At 37.1% G+C, this 18,416-nt stretch overlaps 2 protein-coding genes across 3 annotated transcripts in view; one reads left to right on the plus strand and one right to left on the minus strand.

Annotated features, from left to right (window-relative positions):
• The window catches only part of CENPU (centromere protein U), a 62,622-nt gene extending 61,983 nt beyond the window's left edge, over nucleotides 1-639 (plus strand). For both annotated transcript variants that reach the window (XM_012559496.2, XM_023724664.1), the window contains exon 13: nucleotides 165-639. In XM_012559496.2, coding sequence (XP_012414950.1) covers nucleotides 165-278 — 114 coding nt within the window. In that variant the 3' untranslated portion in view covers nucleotides 279-639. The remainder of the gene's footprint in view (nucleotides 1-164) is intronic.
• A 130-nt stretch (nucleotides 640-769) lies between these two features.
• PRIMPOL (primase and DNA directed polymerase) overlaps nucleotides 770-18,416 on the minus strand; it is a 75,849-nt gene continuing 58,202 nt past the window's right edge. The window contains exons 9-13 of the mRNA XM_004389667.3: nucleotides 13,044-13,133; nucleotides 12,858-12,966; nucleotides 6,894-6,976; nucleotides 6,763-6,809; nucleotides 770-1,233 (exon numbers count right to left, since the gene is read on the minus strand). Of these exons, the coding sequence (XP_004389724.2) occupies nucleotides 1,012-1,233; nucleotides 6,763-6,809; nucleotides 6,894-6,976; nucleotides 12,858-12,966; nucleotides 13,044-13,133 (551 nt within the window). The 3' untranslated portion in view covers nucleotides 770-1,011. The remainder of the gene's footprint in view (nucleotides 1,234-6,762; nucleotides 6,810-6,893; nucleotides 6,977-12,857; nucleotides 12,967-13,043; nucleotides 13,134-18,416) is intronic.

Genomic DNA, 18,416 nt, shown 5'->3' on the forward strand with positions numbered 1-18,416 from the left:
AAACCAATTTTCATGATGGTCTTCGTTTAAAAATCAAAGGAGAAGCTAATGGAAGGCTCTACCAAAATTGGCATTTGATCATAAGATTCAGCTATTTAGAAGAAAAATATTGTTATAAAGTTTTTTTTATTTGTTAATCTAAATAAATGTTTTTCCTTCAATAGTATAATTCATCCAGCCTTCCAGCTCTGTTATTAAAAGCAAGAGGTCTTTTGGGAGTTGAAAATCATCTGCAAAATATCAACCATCAATTAGAGAAGCTCCTTGGCCAGGAATGAGAAGACCAGTCTACTAAAATGTACTTGTATAAACATTAGTCACATGCTGCTGTCACCTTCTGAAACTGTATTTATAAATAAAAATTCTTTTTTAAAAAATTAAAAGGAGATGTATATTTTTATTTTAATTTTCTACACAGGAGATTGGGAAAAAATGTAGTTTATTAATGTTGAGTTGAACATTTATTTTCAGATACATGAAAATAAACTTGTCTAACTGTTCAGGCTGGAAGTATGGCCTAGTCACCAGAATATATTATTCTGTCATCAAATCAAATGACTATGACAATGTTAAATGGCATCAGTTTGATTAAATAATAGTTTTAAAGGGACCATAATCATTTTTCTAGTTTTCCTGAGTAATAAGATACAAAATGTTCATACCTTACCCTAATCAGCTCCAGACATGAGTTTTAAGCTATAAATGAACTTGCAAAATCAAATAGATGTGAACATAGACTAATTTTGGTTAATCAATAAAGAGATTTCTACTAAATTTAAGTACACCAAAGCTGATTTTTAATAAAATGGGTTTACTTAAGTAAAAAACAATAGTCAAAAAGCAAAATGATAAAACTTAGTTGATATAAATAGCTTTAAGTTAAAATAATATGTTTATGTTATCAAATCTAATATTTAATCTTCAGGCAAATTAAAGCCTGGTTATAAACATAAGTCTCCATAGTTAATTAGCTACTCTTGTAATATTTCCAAAATTAATTCATCAGGAATTTCATCCACTTATACTACTGTAACTGAGAAGACTATTCTCTGCAGCTTCAGCCAACTCAGCATCTTCAATAGCTTCTAAAAAATAAGCATCATCAGTGCCATTATCCCAGTCATCATTGGAAGGTACTCCTTTTGACAACTTAATAGATGATGGTTTATGAGGATTCTTGGTTTCATTGTTCTTTGTTTCAACTGTTTCATCTTCTCTTGTAAATTCCTCTTCCTTTGTTTCCATAGGGGAGAGTAAGGGCATAAGAAAAAAGTTATTCAGGCAGAATGTATGATGATTTCACCATATACTCAATCTATGTTGAATTAAGATAATAAGTAATAAGGCTAGTTCTTCAACAGATATTAAAATAAATATGCTGGATGAATATTGTCTCTAATATAGTGACCATGAGAATGAGTTTAACACTAATCTAAATGTTGCTGACACTGCAGCTCAGACACTTTTGAAACTCCTAATTTGGAACTGCCTGCAGTTCCTGTGGCACATTCTTTTCAGTATCCTTGGATGGGGCTAGAGCAAGGGTAGATTGATTGATTGATTGTTTTTTTTTTTATTATTTGTTTTTTAAGTGGGTAGTCTAGCTGAAGACAAATTGGAAAACATTCATGAAGACTTATTTCCCTAATTTATACGGTACTTTAAAAATTAATAAGAACATTGAAAAAATTGCTCTAAAGAACAGTTTGGGAACACGTGTCAAAATACGACTCTGGACTATAGATTAATCAGTTGCCATCTAGTGGATTCCAACTCATGGTGACCCTATGCATGTCAGAGTAGAACTGTGCTCCATAGAGTTTTCAATGGCTGATTTTTCAGAAGTAGATTCCCAGGCCTTTCTTCCATAGTGCCTGTGTGGACTCGAACTTCCAACCTTTCGGTTAGCAGCTGAGCATGTTAAACATTTGCACCACCTAGGGCTCTGGATTATATATTAGGTAATAGTAATATATCAATGTTAAATTTCCTGAATTTAATAATACTACCAGTTATATAAGAATGTCCTTATTCTTCAACTACATGCTTAAATATTAAGCGATGAAAGGTTTTCATGCCTGCAACTTACTCTCAAATGATTCATCAAAAATAATAATGTGTATGTATACAGTTGAGAGGAAAAAAATGTGGCCAAATGTTAACCATTAGCAAATCTAGATAAACGGTATACAAGAGGAGTTCCTTGTTCTCTTGCAGTGTTTCTGTAGGTCTGAATTTTTTTTTAATTCAAAATTTGAGTAACATAATTTAAAAGGTTTAAAAAATCAGTTAAGAAAGATAATGCAGTAGAAGAACCAGCAAATAACACTACTTGGTAATTTACTTCAAAATAATAAAATAGATGAAGCAGAAATGACAAAATGTTAACTGCTAAAACTAGGTGATGGGTACTGGGTATTCATTATACTGTTCTATCTTTTTAGATGTTTGAAATTTTACATAAAATGAAAACAAATACGTATGTCCAAGTATTGGTAATAATGCACACCAAAAATACTTTCAACTTGATAATTTTGAAGTATTCAGAGATAAGCAGAAAATATAAAATTTCACAAGTTGACTGAAATCATACTCATCAAAATAACACTCCAAAGAACAAGGATGACATACTCCTCCTAGTAGAGTAAAAGTTTATTTAAAAAAGATTTTTCTTCAGTTTGTTCTTGGTTGGTTGTTTCCAAATGCTTTTTTACCTAGCAGTTAACCAGAGAATCTGGCTTAGTGGCTATGTTATAGCCAGCTCCCACATACCAAGAATGAAATTTTCACCATTTCAAGCTTGGGTATTTGTCTTGGTTATCTAGTGCTGCTATAACAGAAATACCACTAGCGGATGACTTTAACAAACAGAAATTTATTCTCACAATCTGGGAGGCTAAAAGCCCAAATGCAGGGTGCCAGCTCCAGGGGAAGGCTTTTTCTCTCTGTTAGCTCTGGGGGAAAGTCTTTGTCATCAATCTTCCCTGGTCTAGGAGCTTTTCAGTGCAGGGACCCGGGGTCAAAAGGATGCACTCTACTCCTGGCACTACTTTCTTGGTATGAGGTCCCCCTGGAAAGCCTGAAGGGGACATGATGGCATTGGGCACGAGGCAGTGTCCACCCTGGTATGCAGAATGACACCTGCCTGTAAACTGGAGAAGGGTTTCTAAGCCAACTGGCTATGCAGGGACTCTGGACCCTGGCTTGGAATACAAGAAGGGGCTCACGGCTCATCCTTGCTCACACAGGTGGAGCAGCAGAGGGCAGGGCTTCGCCTGGCAGAACCTGCTCCCTTTGAAAGGCCAGAGAAGCAGATAGTTCTGACTGTGGTTAGCTGGAGACCCGAGTCCTATGTGGGTCATGTAGGAAGCTGAAGAGCCACTTGAAAGAGATCATATGCATGGATTATACCAACACAGGCTCTGCAATTTCAAAGCTACTTCATTCTCCACCTGCATGTGGCTAATAGCCTGATTACAGCCACACCAATAACCTTCAAACACTCTCAGGAGCAGCCTTGGTTCTGAAAGGTGCCACCTCTCTTCCTGGCAGGTGGGCCTCCCTTCCTCCTTGTCCTATTTCATGCTTCTCTGGGGCTACAATTACAACAGCTGTGTATTCCTCCCAGGGCCCGAGTTACTTGGAGGAGAGGCAGATGGCTGTGGGCTAATTCCTGAAGTGCACTTCTGGGGACCATTAGCCCTGGCTCCCGGGCTGACATCCCAAACAGGGTTATAGGTCAGAGCAGGAGCAATGCACCATGAATATGGATGCCAACAACTGAGGCTGGCTGGCTTTGGTCCTGCAGGGCAAAGCCGTCCTCCAGGGTGGAGATGACATTTTTGCCGAGATGCAGGGTCAGGGGGAAGGGTTGTCCCCTGAGTCACAAGACAGGATGTTTTAAGATTTAGGACACTGGCCTCTTGGAGAAAGGAGTCACTATCAGGAGATGCAGCATAGAGAGGGAACTGGTGTCTGCTGTATTGTTCTTTCTGCTCAATTCTTGCTTCTTGCCCCGACAGCATCCAGTTAGAGGCTTAGTGGTCAGGGTGCTGCTGGAGGATTCAGACACTTTAGATGGATGAACATCAAGGTGTCTTCCAACTCTAAGGGGCCAAATCTAGTATCCTGGAAGGAGCCCTGGTGGTGCAATGGTTAAGTGCTTGGCTGATAACCGAAAGGTCAGAGGTTTGAACCCAGTAGCCACTCCAACGGAATACATAAGCGTTTGTTCAGGAGACTTTTTATTAATCAGATTGAATAGGTACCAAACTTAGACCGTTGTCTAGGATGTAAACTCACTTGTTCAGCTTGTAGCAGGTAATTTTTAGTCTAAACATAACACTAAAGGAAAAGGCTGACAGAAGTGACCAAAAAAAAAAGAAATAACCCTAAAATTAAATCAGGCTAGAAAACATAAAGCATCAAAGAGTACTGAGAAAAAGTTCTTACAAAATATTCACAGGACCTCAGAAAAATGGACAGAGGACAGGTACAGGCAATTCATAATAAAAATAAAAATAGTAAATCTAAAAAAAGTTCAAATTCATTAATAAACACAAATTTAAACAACTGAAGTACCACTTTTTGCCTGTCAGGTAAAGATTAAAAGGTAATAAAAGCAATGCTGGCAGAAGCATGGGGTAATTAATAGGTACTCTTACAAACTACTTGTGGATGTTTAGTTTCCTATAATCTTTGTATTTTTATATAATTTTATTGGAGTGATTTGGTAATATGTACTACTGAAAAATTCGTGATATATCAAATAGCAGAAATAGCCTACAAACCATGTGTACTATGATTTTTAAAAAAATATGAGCATACATAGATATAAATTTTGGAAGGATATATGACAAAACATTTACATCAGTTATAAGTGAGGATGATTTTTTCCCTTTTTAATGTATTTTATAATTTTTTTGACACTAATTTTTATTTGCGTATATAAAAGTTGGTTTGCTAATTTGGAAGCAGCCCTGGTCCTGGTAGTGCAGTGGTTAACTGCTGGGCAGCTAAACGAAAGGTCGACAGTTCAAATCCACCAGCCGCTCCACAGGTGAAAGACGGGGCAGTCAGCTTCTGTAAGATTACAACCTTGGAAACCATATGGGCAGTTCTACCCTGTCCTACAGGGTGGCTAAAAATTGGAACTGACTTGACAGCAATGGGTTTTTGGTTGGCAATTTGGTAATACACATGAACATTAAAAATGCACATACCCTTTGACACAATTGTACTTCTAGAAATTCATCCTATAGATAGAAATGTTCAAAGGAACACATACAAAGTTGTGTAGTTTTGGCATACTTTGTAAAGGAAAATATGAGAAACTTCTTAAATGTCTGAGATTGGACAAATTGCTATCTATACAAAGAGGTTCAAGCTGGATTCAGAAGAGGATATGGAACAATGGATATCATTACTGATGTCAGATGGATCTTGGCTGAAAGCAGAGAATACCAGAAAGATGTTTACCTGTGTTTATTGACTATGCAAAGGATTTGACTGTGTGGATCATGACAAATTAGGGCTAACATTGCAAAGAATGGAAATTCCAGAACACTTCATTGTGTTCATGAGGACACAGACCTCATACATAGACCAAGAGACAGCTGTCCGAATACAACAAAGGGATACTGTGTGGTTTTAAGTCAGGAAAGGTGTGGGTGAGGGTTGTATCCTTTCACCATACTTATTCAATCTGTATGCTGAGCAAATACTCCAAGAAGCTGGACTATATGAAGAAGAACGGGGCATCAGAATTGGAGGAAGACTCATTAACAACCTGCATTATGCAGATGACACAACCTTCTTGCTGCAAGTGAAGAGGACTTGAAGCACTTACTGATGAAGATCAAAGACCACAGCCTTCAGTATGGATTACACCTTAACATAAAACAAAAATCCTCACAACGGGACCAACAAGCTACATCGTGATAAACGGAGAAAATACTGAAGTTGTCAAGGATTTCATTTTACTTGGATCTACGAGGGAGCAGTGGTCAGGAAATCAAATAATGTATTTATTGCATTGGGCAAATCTGCAGAAGACCTCTTTAAAGTGTTAAAAAGCAAACATGTCACTTTAAGGACTAAAGTGCACCTGACCCAAGCCATGGTGTTTTCAATCGCCTCATATGCATGTGAAAGCTAGACAATGAATAAGGAAGACTTAAGAAGAACTGATGCCTCTGAATTAAGGTGCTGGAGAAGAATACAGAGTATACCGTGGACTGCTAGAAGAACAAACAAATCTGTGTTGGAAGAAGTATAGCCAGAATGCTCCTTAGAAGCAAGGATGGTGAGACTTCATCTCACATACTTTGGACATGATATCAGGAGGGACCAGTCCCTGGAGAACGACATCAAGCTTGGTAAAGCAGAGAGTCAGCGAAGACGAGTCATCGCGTATCAACGAGATGGATCGACATAGTGGCTGCAACAATGGTCTCAAGCACAGCAATAATTGTGAGGATGGCACAGAACTGGGCAGTGTTTTGTTCTGTTGTACACAGGGTTGCTATGAGTAGTAACTGACTAGAAGGCACCTAACAACAACATACAAGGTGACTACACAAGAGTTACAAAGGATGAGGTGCATATTCTCAAGTATGTGCTGAAGTGGGACAATAGTTACATTATATTTCTAAGTGAAAACAAGGCACCAAACATTGTATTTAAAAGCTATCTGGATACATTTGGACAGTCTGTTGATAGCTCATTTATATTGTTGTACCAAGAACTAAAAACTGCACTTACATCTTTGAAAAGCCTCAGAAGACATACTTCAGGAGGTAACGGGAAACCTGAGTCAGAAAGATAGTAAAACTACTTTAGATAGATATCTAATTTTTACTTTGTGGTAAACACTGTAAAAACTAATAACTCACAGTCAGATTTGAAGTTTTCTGCTTTACACACAGGGTCATGGCATTTTTGATACCAAACGTCATTTTTCAGATCAACCAGGATCCTTTACATTAAAAAAAAAAAAAAAAAAGTATTAATACCCAGACTGGATAAAAAACAAAATTCAGCTATATGCTGTTGACAAAAGATATGCCAAAAACTTAAAACTAGAGAATAGTTAAAAGGATAGAAATAGATATACACCAAGCCAAAAAAGAAAAAAGCTGTGGTAACCAAGATATCACACAAATTTGACTTTAGGGCAAAAAAGCACATATTGATAAAGTTCCCCCAAGAATATATAAAAATTATCAATCTATATCCACCAAATAATATAGCTTCAAAATATTTAACAGCAAAAATGGACATGACTACAAGTATAAACAAATCTACTGTAAGTCAAGATTTTCAACTTATTCTCTCAGTAATTGATAGATCAAATATCTATACACACACACAAATAAAATCAATAAGGACACAGGAAATTTGAATAACACAATTTAAAAAAATTAACAAGTTTGATCTAATAGGTTGTTTCCAATAATTAGAAACAGCTCTTCACAGTCACACACAAAACAATTGTAAAAATTGACTCCATGCTAGAATCTCGTAAATTTAAAAGGGTCAGTTCACTCACACAGAGTACATTCTCTGCCACAAAGAAGATTATTTAGAAATAAATAACAAAAAGCTAACAGAAATCCAGGATTTGGAAATTCAAAATAAATTTCTAAATAACCAATGTCTCAAGGGAAAAATTATACAGGAAATTAGAAAATGTTTAGGAATGAAAGGAAATGAAAATGCAAAATGCAACTAAAAAGTGATCTTTATAGGGAAATTTATAGTCCTCAAAGCTTATATTACAAAAGGACAGCTAAAGATAAATGAGTTAACTAATCTAAATGGAAAATGAACAATAAAATACTACTAAAGAGCAAAAAATTACACAGAATCAATAAAGCCAGAACTTGAAGACTAATAAAATTCTTGCAAGATTAATTTTAAAAAATTCGCAAATGTTATTAGAAGTTAAATGCCAGTGTAACCACAAATGCAGCATATTCTAAAAACATAAGAATATTATGAACAACTTTTGCCAGTAACTTTGAAAACTTTGATAAAATAGACAAATTACTAGGGGGAAAAGAAAAAAACAAACTATAAGCAGACTTAAAAAGAGAAAACCGAAACAACCCTATGCTGTTGTTGTTAGCTGCCATCAAGTTGATTCCGACTCACAGTGACCCCAGGTGTGACAGAGTAGAACTGCCTCACAGGGCTTTCCTGGCTGTAATCTCTATGGGAGCAGATTGCTGGGTCTTTCTCCTGTGGAGCTGCTGGATGGGTTCGAACTGCCAGCCTTTTGGTTAGCAGCCAAGCGCTTTACTGTTTGTGCCACCAGGGGTCCTTAAACAATCCTATCGCCAATAAAAATGAAAACTTTTGCTTAAGTAATTTAGAATCTTCCCACATTTCACAGAAAAGTAAACATAAAATGGCCAATTCTGCATGGTGGTAGGGGATGGAAGGGGACATGTAACCACTGCCCAGGGAAGAAAAAGGCAGGTGGATCTGGTCTAACTCCTCATACACATTCCAATAACAGACTTCTTAGTAAACAGACTAATGCCGCAGTTCCCAGACTGCATACCAGGTGCCTGAGGCACTGAAGGATACTTAAAACTTTCAAGGGACACTCAGTGATGCTTGACATCTGTCAGGCACCTCACAAACTACTTGTTAGAGGCAAGTCACAGCCTCAACATCACATCACACTTCATTTCTTTCAGTGGCATATCTCTGCAGAGCTGTTCATTTTGGTGTGACTGTGATTAAAAAGTAACACATGTCTAATCAATACAGAATAAGAAATGAGGAACAGTGTCCAATCTGATTCCAATGTTTAAGAGGTTATGTGATCCCCAAAAGGCACACAGCCCAGTAGTAATTGTATTTAAGAATGAAATAAATATATTATTTTTCTTAAAATGTGTATGTATTAGTTTTTTAAATAGCAATAAATTGTTAGGACATAAATACTTAAGTTGTTTGGAACTAATTAATAAAGAGAACCACTAGGTATTTCTTTTGGCTTAGGAGCAACTTGGAAAAATTCATAAGATACTAAGGGCACCGTGAACCAAGAAAGTTTGGGAACCTCTGGACTAGTGGTATTTGATAGGATGAGAGTCTTTATTCATGGAATGCTCCTTCCCAGGATGTCTCTGATTTGGGGATTGCATATAGTAAGCAAACCTAGAATCTATAAATTTATGGCACATGGCTCCCTGGAAAATATCACACACACAAAATATCACACACACTATGTAACCATGTTGTTGTTAGCTGCCGTCAAGTCGATTCTAACTCATAGCAACCCTATGTACAACAAAATGAAACACTGCCTGGTCCTGTGCCACCCTCACAATCGTTGCTGTTTGAGCCCATTGTTGCAGCCACCATGTCAATCCATCTTACTGAGGGTCTTCCTCTTTTTCACTGACTCTCTACTTTACCAAGCATGATGTCCTTCTCCAGGGACTGATCCCTCCTGATAACACGTCGAAGGAGCAATCTGGCTGTACTTCTTCCAAGCCAGACTTGTTCATTCTTCAGGCAATCCATGGTATATTCAATATTCTTCCCCAACACATAATTCAAAGGCATCAATTCTTTTTCAGTCTTCCTTATTCCTTATTTAACTACATGATTATAAAATGTTTCATAACATAAATGCTCCCTGCTACATTAGATGACCACACACTTCTGAGAGAGCATCCAGGGCAGGAAGGACAGTCCTGGGGAGCCGTGCTAAATGTCCTAATCCTCACTCCACTTCACCTATGCCTTTTGAGTCCTTGTATGCTTAACATTATTAGTAAAGCTTGATATTGTGTAAGATCTCTGACTCATATGAGTATGATTCTACAATCCAATCCTCAACTTCATTAGTAATCAGGGAAATTCAAAAAAAACCACAGACATATTTTACACTCACTAGATTATTAGCAAAAATAATAATAAATAAAACCTAACAATAATGAAGTGTTGGTGAGAATATGGTAACACTAGAAAAATTTCAAAACATTGCTGGTGAGAATATAAATTAGTACAACCATTATGCAAGACTACTATTTAGTAAAATATGCACATATTCTGTGACACAGCAATTCCACTTGTAGATATACATTTGAGAAACTCTTGAACATGTGCACTAGGTGATATGTACAAGGATGTTTATAGCTTCATTGTTCACAGCAGCAACCCAAATGTCCACTGTAGGACAATGGGTAAACTCTGATATATTCATTTATATAATGGCAGACTATACAATAATGAAAGAATGAACAATAGCTACACGAATGACCCTCACAAATACAATGCTGACCAAAAGCAAGTCAAAGGATGCAATTTATATAAAATTAAAAAACAAGTAAAATGAAACAATATAGTATTTAGGAATACAAACATATGTGGAAAAACCATAAAAAAAAGCAAGTGAAAGACTGACACAAAATTTAGGATAATGACTATTATCTCTGAAAGGTAGAGAAGGGGAAGAAAGTGGGGCTGGGCCCACAGGTGCTTCTAAGGTTTGGTAAAGTTCTGTTTCTTCAGGTGGGTGGCAGATATGACAGGTGTTCATTTTATTGTTAGTCTTTAAAATGTACATATACATTATTAAAAAACCACCAGTTGCCATCAAGTCAACTCTGACTCATGGCAAGCCCACGTGTCAGAACAGAACTGTGCTCCATAGGGTTTTCAATAGCTGATTTTTTGGAAGTAGATCACCAGGCCTTTCTTTTGAGGTGCCATGGGTAGACCAGAACCTCCAACCTTTTGGTTAGCATCTGAGTGTGATAACTGATGGCATTACCCAGGAATTCACTTATATGTATATTTCAAAGTTAAGAAAAGAATAGATTATGAATACAACTTTGAATAGATTATAAATACAACTTTGAACAGATTATTAATACAACAAAGTCAATAAATACAACTTTGTAATTCTTCAAAATATATGTGTATATATAGCAACCTTAAGAATCTCAAAAGGGTATAAGATGATCATGGTATGATACTGATTTTTTTGTAAATTTATATGCATAGAAGAAAAGACTACTAAAATTAAATATGTACTAGAAAGACATACACCAAAATGATAACCATAGTTTTGGCTGACTTGTGGGATCACAGATGATCTTTTCCTTTGTGTTTTTCTATGTTATATGTTTGTGTACTGAGTGTATAGTTTCTGAAGTTTTTTAAACCGCATTAATCTAAGTATACCAAGTATAGCATTGAAACATGCTGCTCAACATATCTTCCAGCTTTCCAGCAAAAGTTTCATGATCATTTTCTCATGTTTGGCATATGTGCTGTATATGCCTCATTATACAGAAGTCTCAACTTGGGCATTAAATATTCAAAAAAAAAAAAAAAGAAAAATTTCTCATATCATCAATTACCAGTGGGTTTTTATTTTACCCCTATTCTAACCATATCCTTATGTTACTAAAAATTCCATTCCTAGTTTTACTTCTCCTTTACTTCCTCTCCTTTTGCCAGGGGCATTCTGAAGGAAATACAGGGATACAGGCCCTGGGCATACACAGCAAACATTCGATAAATATTGGTTCCCTTCAATACCCAGGCATTGTTTTGAACAAGTGAACATTACCTTAACCTCTAACTCTTTTTTTCTTTTTTTAGAGGAGGATGGAAAATATTTATTTTGTTCCTCTTGGGTTACTTTTCCATCTGAGTGAACAGTCCTACCTATGAGGTTGTATGTAGTACATATGAACATAAGAAAATGAAAATCCTCACAACTGGACCAATAAACAACATCATAATTGGAGAAGAAGTTGTCAAGGATTTCATGCTTCTTGGATCAACAATCAACACCCATGGAAGGAGCAGTCAAGAAATCAAATAATGTACTGCATTGGGCAAACCTGCAGCAAAAGACCTCTTAGAAGTGTTAAAAAGCAAAGATGTCCTTTTGCTAACAAAGTTGCGCCTGACACAAGCCATGGTATTTTCAATCCCCTCATATGAATGTGAAAGCTGGACAATAAAAAAGGAAGACTGAATAAGAATTGATGTGTTCGAATTATGTTGTTGGCAAAGAATATTGAATATACCATGGACTGCCAGAAGAATAAACAAATCTGTCTTGCAGGAAGTACAGTCAGAGGTGAGGATGGTGGTATTACTTTGGACATGTCATCAGGAGGAGGACATCATGCTTGGTAAAGTAGAGGGTCAGCGAAAAACAGGAAGACCCTCAACAAGATGGACTGGCACAGTGGCTACGATGATGTACTCAAACACAGCAATGACTGTGAGGATGATGCAGGACCAGGCAACTTCTTATTCTGTTACACATAAGGTTGCTATGAATTGGAGCCAACTCCATGGCACCTAACAACAGCAGCATAAGGCCGTGTAAGTTCTTTTCCATTTTAACCTCCAACTCTTAATATTAACTGGCCAGAGTTTTCTTCTTGCCCCAAACTCCCTTATTTATATTTTAGGCTTCATAAGGAGTCAAGGGCCAATAGCAACACAGCAGATAATATCACACCATCATAATTGTTTATTCTCCTGTCTACCACCTCTTGTGCCTTTCTAGCCCTAGTCAATTCCACCTTGGTCTTCTCAAGAGTATACTATCTAAGAGATTATTTTACCAAATAAAATATAAATAAAGCTGATACATGCAAGGGCAATATAATAATTAAGATATTCAAGTTAAATATTATCAAATACCAACCAAATACAACAAATATAAATTGAATTATAAATTGAATTTATTAAACAACTAAATGTATTACAAAATTATTTTCACATTCCCAACTATTAAGAAACTGTAAACATTTAAAATGTAGTACTGGTTAAATACCTAGAAATAATTATTCAATAATATCACTTACATGATATTATTACTCTTGTGAGCTCTTCCAATGTTTTCGCACCAGCGATATCTACAAATGTCATAAACCAATAATTCTTCGGGAAAAAAGTAGTTCCAACGCCGAATTCCTAAAATGCAAACAATGTTTCCAAACGTACTAATACCCTATCATATAGTAATTAATAAAGAGTAAGATTATCCTTACCTCCTTTAATGCCATTTTTATTCACCAAAGAAAGAACAAAACGATCAATTTCAGGGTAGGGTGAACACTGAAAACCTTCAATTGTTTCTACTGCAACAGAGAGAAGAAATGTTTATAAATTATAAGAGTTAAAGCTGAGGCGTTAGGAAGTGAGGCCAAAATGGAGGAGTAGTCAGATGCTTCCGGTGGACCCTCTTACAACAAAGACCCGAAAAAACAAGTGAATTGATTATATATGGCAATCTGGGAGCCCTGAACACCAAAGGCAGAGTTGAGGAACCGGACTGAGTGGAAGGAGCAGGGAGATATGGTTTGGAAGCAGCTAGGAGTTGCCAGACCTGACCCGGCGAGAGCCTAAGCCCTTCAGGCCTGACCAGCTCCAGGGTGAGCAGTGAGGCAGGCAAGCGGCAGCACTTGGGAGGCACATTTTCCACACCGGGAGAGACCCAGTGCCAGAGAGTCTACACAGCCACCCAGAACCAGTGAGAAGCAGCCCTCATCGGCAAAACATAAGTACTTGCATATAGCTTACCGAGCGAATCAAAAACACCCGCCTTAGGGAAAACCTCTCTCCCATTTACCTCCCCACTCCCTGCTCTGCACTGGGTCCTGGACGGGCTTCAGAAATTGTCGAGTCCCCTGGGCCACAAGTAGGATCTGTCACATGCCCAGAGCCATTCTCCCTGCCTTGGAGAGTGAACAAATTAACAAACGGGAAAAAATAAACTGCCGGCTCCCATAAGCCAGGAACCCAGGGTAGGCACAGCTCCTTTGCCTAGACACAGGCATAAGGGATTCACAGACACTGAGTGCCTTTCTCCCTGTATAGACTTGTGTGGGCCCTTCTCAACAGAGTAGGCCCTTATTAGCGCCGTACAACAGGGTATATACCGGAAGTCTAACTTCAACTGTTTCAGCTGTGAAGAGGCAGGTTCTTGACATCTGACACTACTCTGACCATTAAGCAGGGTCTTCACCTACCCACATCAGGGGCCTGAGGACTGGTGGCTCCACCCCACGCCACCTAGCCACCTGCGATAGGGGCCCATGAATAAGAGGTGCCCCCTAGTCCTTACAGCCAACAGTATTAGGTGCTCACAGTCTGGCTGCAAAACCCACCCACCTACGCACTCTAGGGAACAGGGACACGCCTTCCTCCTGGACACTTGGGAGCAGCCGTCAGCCCCCTGTCTTGCTCAGAGTGTGTCCCCCTGCTGCAGCCAGATGCCTGTGCCTATACCAATCACCCATGCCTATCTAGGACTGTAAGTGAGAGCCTACACCACATACTTTGTGGCTGTCTAGCTGGGCACCTGAGCTGAATCCATATAGAAGGAGTGGGCAGACTCCTGAGCTCACATACCTAGCAACAGATCTAACCACCTGGTAACAGGACATTATAGCTTCAAAGGTGCCAATAATCAAACTAGCTCATACGAGCAGCCTCTTTGGGCATATCAAAACATAACAAGAAGATAGGACATGGTAAGGAAACATAAATAAATATAATAACTTACTGATGGCTCGGAAACAACAGTCAATATCAAATCACATAAAAAGGCAATTCATGATGGCTTCAGCAAGCTCCCAAAATAAAGAATCTAGAAATTTTCCAGAGGAGGATAATTTCTTAGAATTACCGGAGGCAGAATACAAAAGATTAGTATACAGAACGCTTCAAGAAATTAGGAAGGAAATTAAGCAAAACACAGCAAATCCGTTAAAGGAAATTAAGAAGATCAGGAAAGAGCAAAATGACAAATTTAACAGACTGCAAGAATCCATAGACAGAAATCAGAAATCCAGAAGATTAACAATAAAATTTCAGAATTAGACAACTCAATAGAAAGTCATAGGAGCAGAATTGATGCAGTAGAAGTCGGAATTAGTGAGACTGAAGATAAAGCACTTGACACCAACTTATTTGATGAAAAATCAAATAAAAGGAATTAAAAAAATGAAGAAACCGTAAGAATTATGTGGGACTCTATCAAGAGGAATAACCTACGAGTGACTGGAATACCAGAACAGGGGATAACAGAAAATACAGAGAGAACTGTTGAAGATTTCTTGGCAGAAAACTTCCCTGAGGAGGGGACAGGAAAGCTGGTGATAGGGAACCCAAGGTTAAGAAGGGACAGTGTTGACATGTCGTGTGGTTGCTAACCATTGTCATAGGGCAATATGTGTACTAACTGTTTAATCAGAAACTATTTGTTCTGCAAACCTTCACCTAAAGTACCAAAAAAAAAAAAGAATTATCTATGTGAGATCAAATTGACAACAGCAAATCAATAGGTTTGATGGGAAGCCTAGGGGGCAGTGAGTTGAAGATAATGGTGATGGAATAACTTGGAAAAGGATAGTAAGAATAGCAGCACAACTGGAAGAATGTAATCGATGTCAATGAATTGTACATGTAGAAACTTTTGAAATGGTGTAACTTTGGCTATGTATATTTTCACCAAAAAAAACGGTCCTCCAAGATCGAGAAGGTAAGAGTGTTGACATGTCGTGGGGTTGTTAACCAATGTCATAAAACAATATGTGTTGTTGAAGTAGAAACTATTTGTTCTGTAAACTTTCATCTAAAGAACAATTAAAAAGAAATTAAAAGAAAATTTCACTGATACAGTGAAAGATGACAAGATATCTATCCAAGATGCTCATTGAACCCCACATAAGGTAGATCCCAAAAGAAAGTCACCAAGATATAATCAAGCTTGCCAAAACCAAAGATAAAGAGAGAATTTTAAGAGCAGCTAGGGATAAACGAAAAGTCATCTACAAAGGAGAGTCAATAAGAATAAGCTTGGACTACTCAGCAGAAACCATGCAGGCAAGAAGGCAATGGGATGACATATATAAAGCCTTGAAGGAGAAAAACTGGCAGCCAAGAATTATATATCCAGCCAAACTGTCTCTTAAATATGATGGTGAAATTAGGGCATTTCCAGATAAACAGAAGTTTAGGGAATTTGTAAAAATCAAACCAAAATTACAAGAAATACTGAAGGGAATCCTCCGGTTAGAAAATCAGTAACATCAGATAACAACCCAAGACTAGAACATGGGACAGAGCAAACAGATATTAACTCAGAGAGTGAAGTCACAAAAGTAAATCATAGGTAAAACACTGAAAATAGGGAAACAGATGTCAATACGTAAAAGATGACAACATTAAAACAAAAAGGAGGGACTTAAAAAAAAAATGTAGACATAGATTTTTCACATGGAGAGAAGGCAAGGCAATATAAACAAATAAAAGACTGGTATAAACTTAGAAAACTAGGAGTAAATATTAAGGTAACCACAAAGGAAACTAACAATCCTACAAGTAAAATAAAAAACTAGAAAAACATAAAGACTCAGCAAACACAAAATGAACAACAATGAAAAAGTTGAAAAGAAAATACATAAAGTAAAACGACTCAGCACAGAAAAGTGGAACAAAGAAACTAAGAACACACACAAAAAAGACATCAAAATGACAGCACTAAACTTATACCTATCAATAATTATGCTGAATGTAAAGAGACAGAGAGTAGCAGATTGGATAAAAAAACACGATCCGTCTATATGCTGCCTACAAGAGACACACTTTAGACTTAAAGACACAAACAAATTAAAACTCAAAGGATGGGAAGAAATATATCAAGCAAACAACACTCAAAAAAGAGCAGAAGTAGCAATTTTAATCTCTGATAAAATAGACTTTAAAGTAAAATCCACCACAAAGGACAAGGAAAGACACTATATAATGATTAAACGGTCAAAACACCAGGAGGACATACCTATAATAAATATTTACGCACCCAAGGACAGGACTCCAAAATACATAAAACAAACTCTTAACAAAAGTGAAAAGAGATAGACAGCTCCACAATAGTAGTAGGAGACTTCAACACACCACTTTCAGTGAAGGACGGAACATCCAAAAAGAAGCTCGACAAAGACAAGGAAGAGCTAAATGCTACAATCAACCAACTTGATCTCAAAGACATATATATACCAGACACTCCACCCAACAGCAGCCAAGTATACTTTCTTTTCCAATGCACATGGAACATTCTCCAGAATAGACCACATATCAGGCCACAAAGCAAGCCTTAACAAAATCCAAAGCATCGAAATATTACAAACCATATTTTCTGACCATTAAGCCACAAAAGCAGAAATCAACAACAGAAAAAGCAAGGAAAAAAAATCAAACACATGGAAAATGAACAACACCTTGCTCAAAAACTACTGGGTTATTGAAGAAATTAAGGATGGAATAAAGAAATTCATAGACTCAAACGAGAATGAAAACACATCCTACCAGAACTTTTGGGACACAGCAAAAGCAGTGCTCAGAGGTCAGTTTATAGCAATAAATGCATACATCCAAAGAGAAGGAACGGCCAAAATCAAAACATTAACCTCACAACTGGAACAAGGAGAAAGAGAGCAGCAAAAGAAGCCCTCAGGCACCAGAAGAAATGAAATAACAAGAATTAGAGCAGAATTAAATGAAAGAGAGAATAGAAAAACAACTGAAAGAGTTAACAAGACCAAAAGCTGGTAATTTGAAAAGATCAACAAAACTGATAAACCATTGGCCAAACTGACAAAAGAAAAACAGGAGAGGAAGCAAATAACCTGTGTAAGAAATGAGATGGGTGATATCACAACAGACCCAGCTGAAATTAAAAGAATCATAACAGAATACTATGAAAAGTCGTATGCTAACAAATTTGAAAACCTAAAGGAAATGGACAAATTTCTAGAAACTCACTACCTACCTAAACTAACACAGAGGTAAAACAACTAAATAAATGCATAACAAATGAAAAGATTGAAAAGGTAATTAAAAAACTCCCAACAAAGAACAGCCCTGGCCCGGATGGCTTCAGTGGAGAATTCTACCAAACTTTCAGAGAAGAGTTACCACCACTACTACTAAAGGTATTTCATAGCATAGAAAAGGATGGAATTCTCCCAAACTCATTCAATGAAGCCACCATACCCTGATACAAAAACCAGGTAAAGACACCACAAAAAAAGAAAATTACACACCAATATCCCTCATGAATATTGCTGCAAAAATCCTCAACAAAATTTTAGCCAATAGAATTCAGCAACATATCAAAAAAACAGTTCATCTTGATAATGTGGGATTTATTATACCAGGTAAGCAGGGATGGTTCAACATCAGCAAAACAATCAATGTAATCCATCACATAAAAAAAAAAGACAAGAACTACACGATCTTATCAATCGATGCAGAAAAGGCATTTGACAAAGTCCAACACCCATACATGATAAAAACTCTCAACAAAATAGGAATAGAAGGGAAATTCCTCAATATAATTAAGGGCATTTATACAAAGC

Source organism: Trichechus manatus, unplaced genomic scaffold, assembly GCF_000243295.1.
Source record: "Trichechus manatus latirostris isolate Lorelei unplaced genomic scaffold, TriManLat1.0 scaffold00254, whole genome shotgun sequence".
In the NCBI taxonomy this organism is placed as follows: Eukaryota; Metazoa; Chordata; class Mammalia; order Sirenia; family Trichechidae; genus Trichechus; species Trichechus manatus.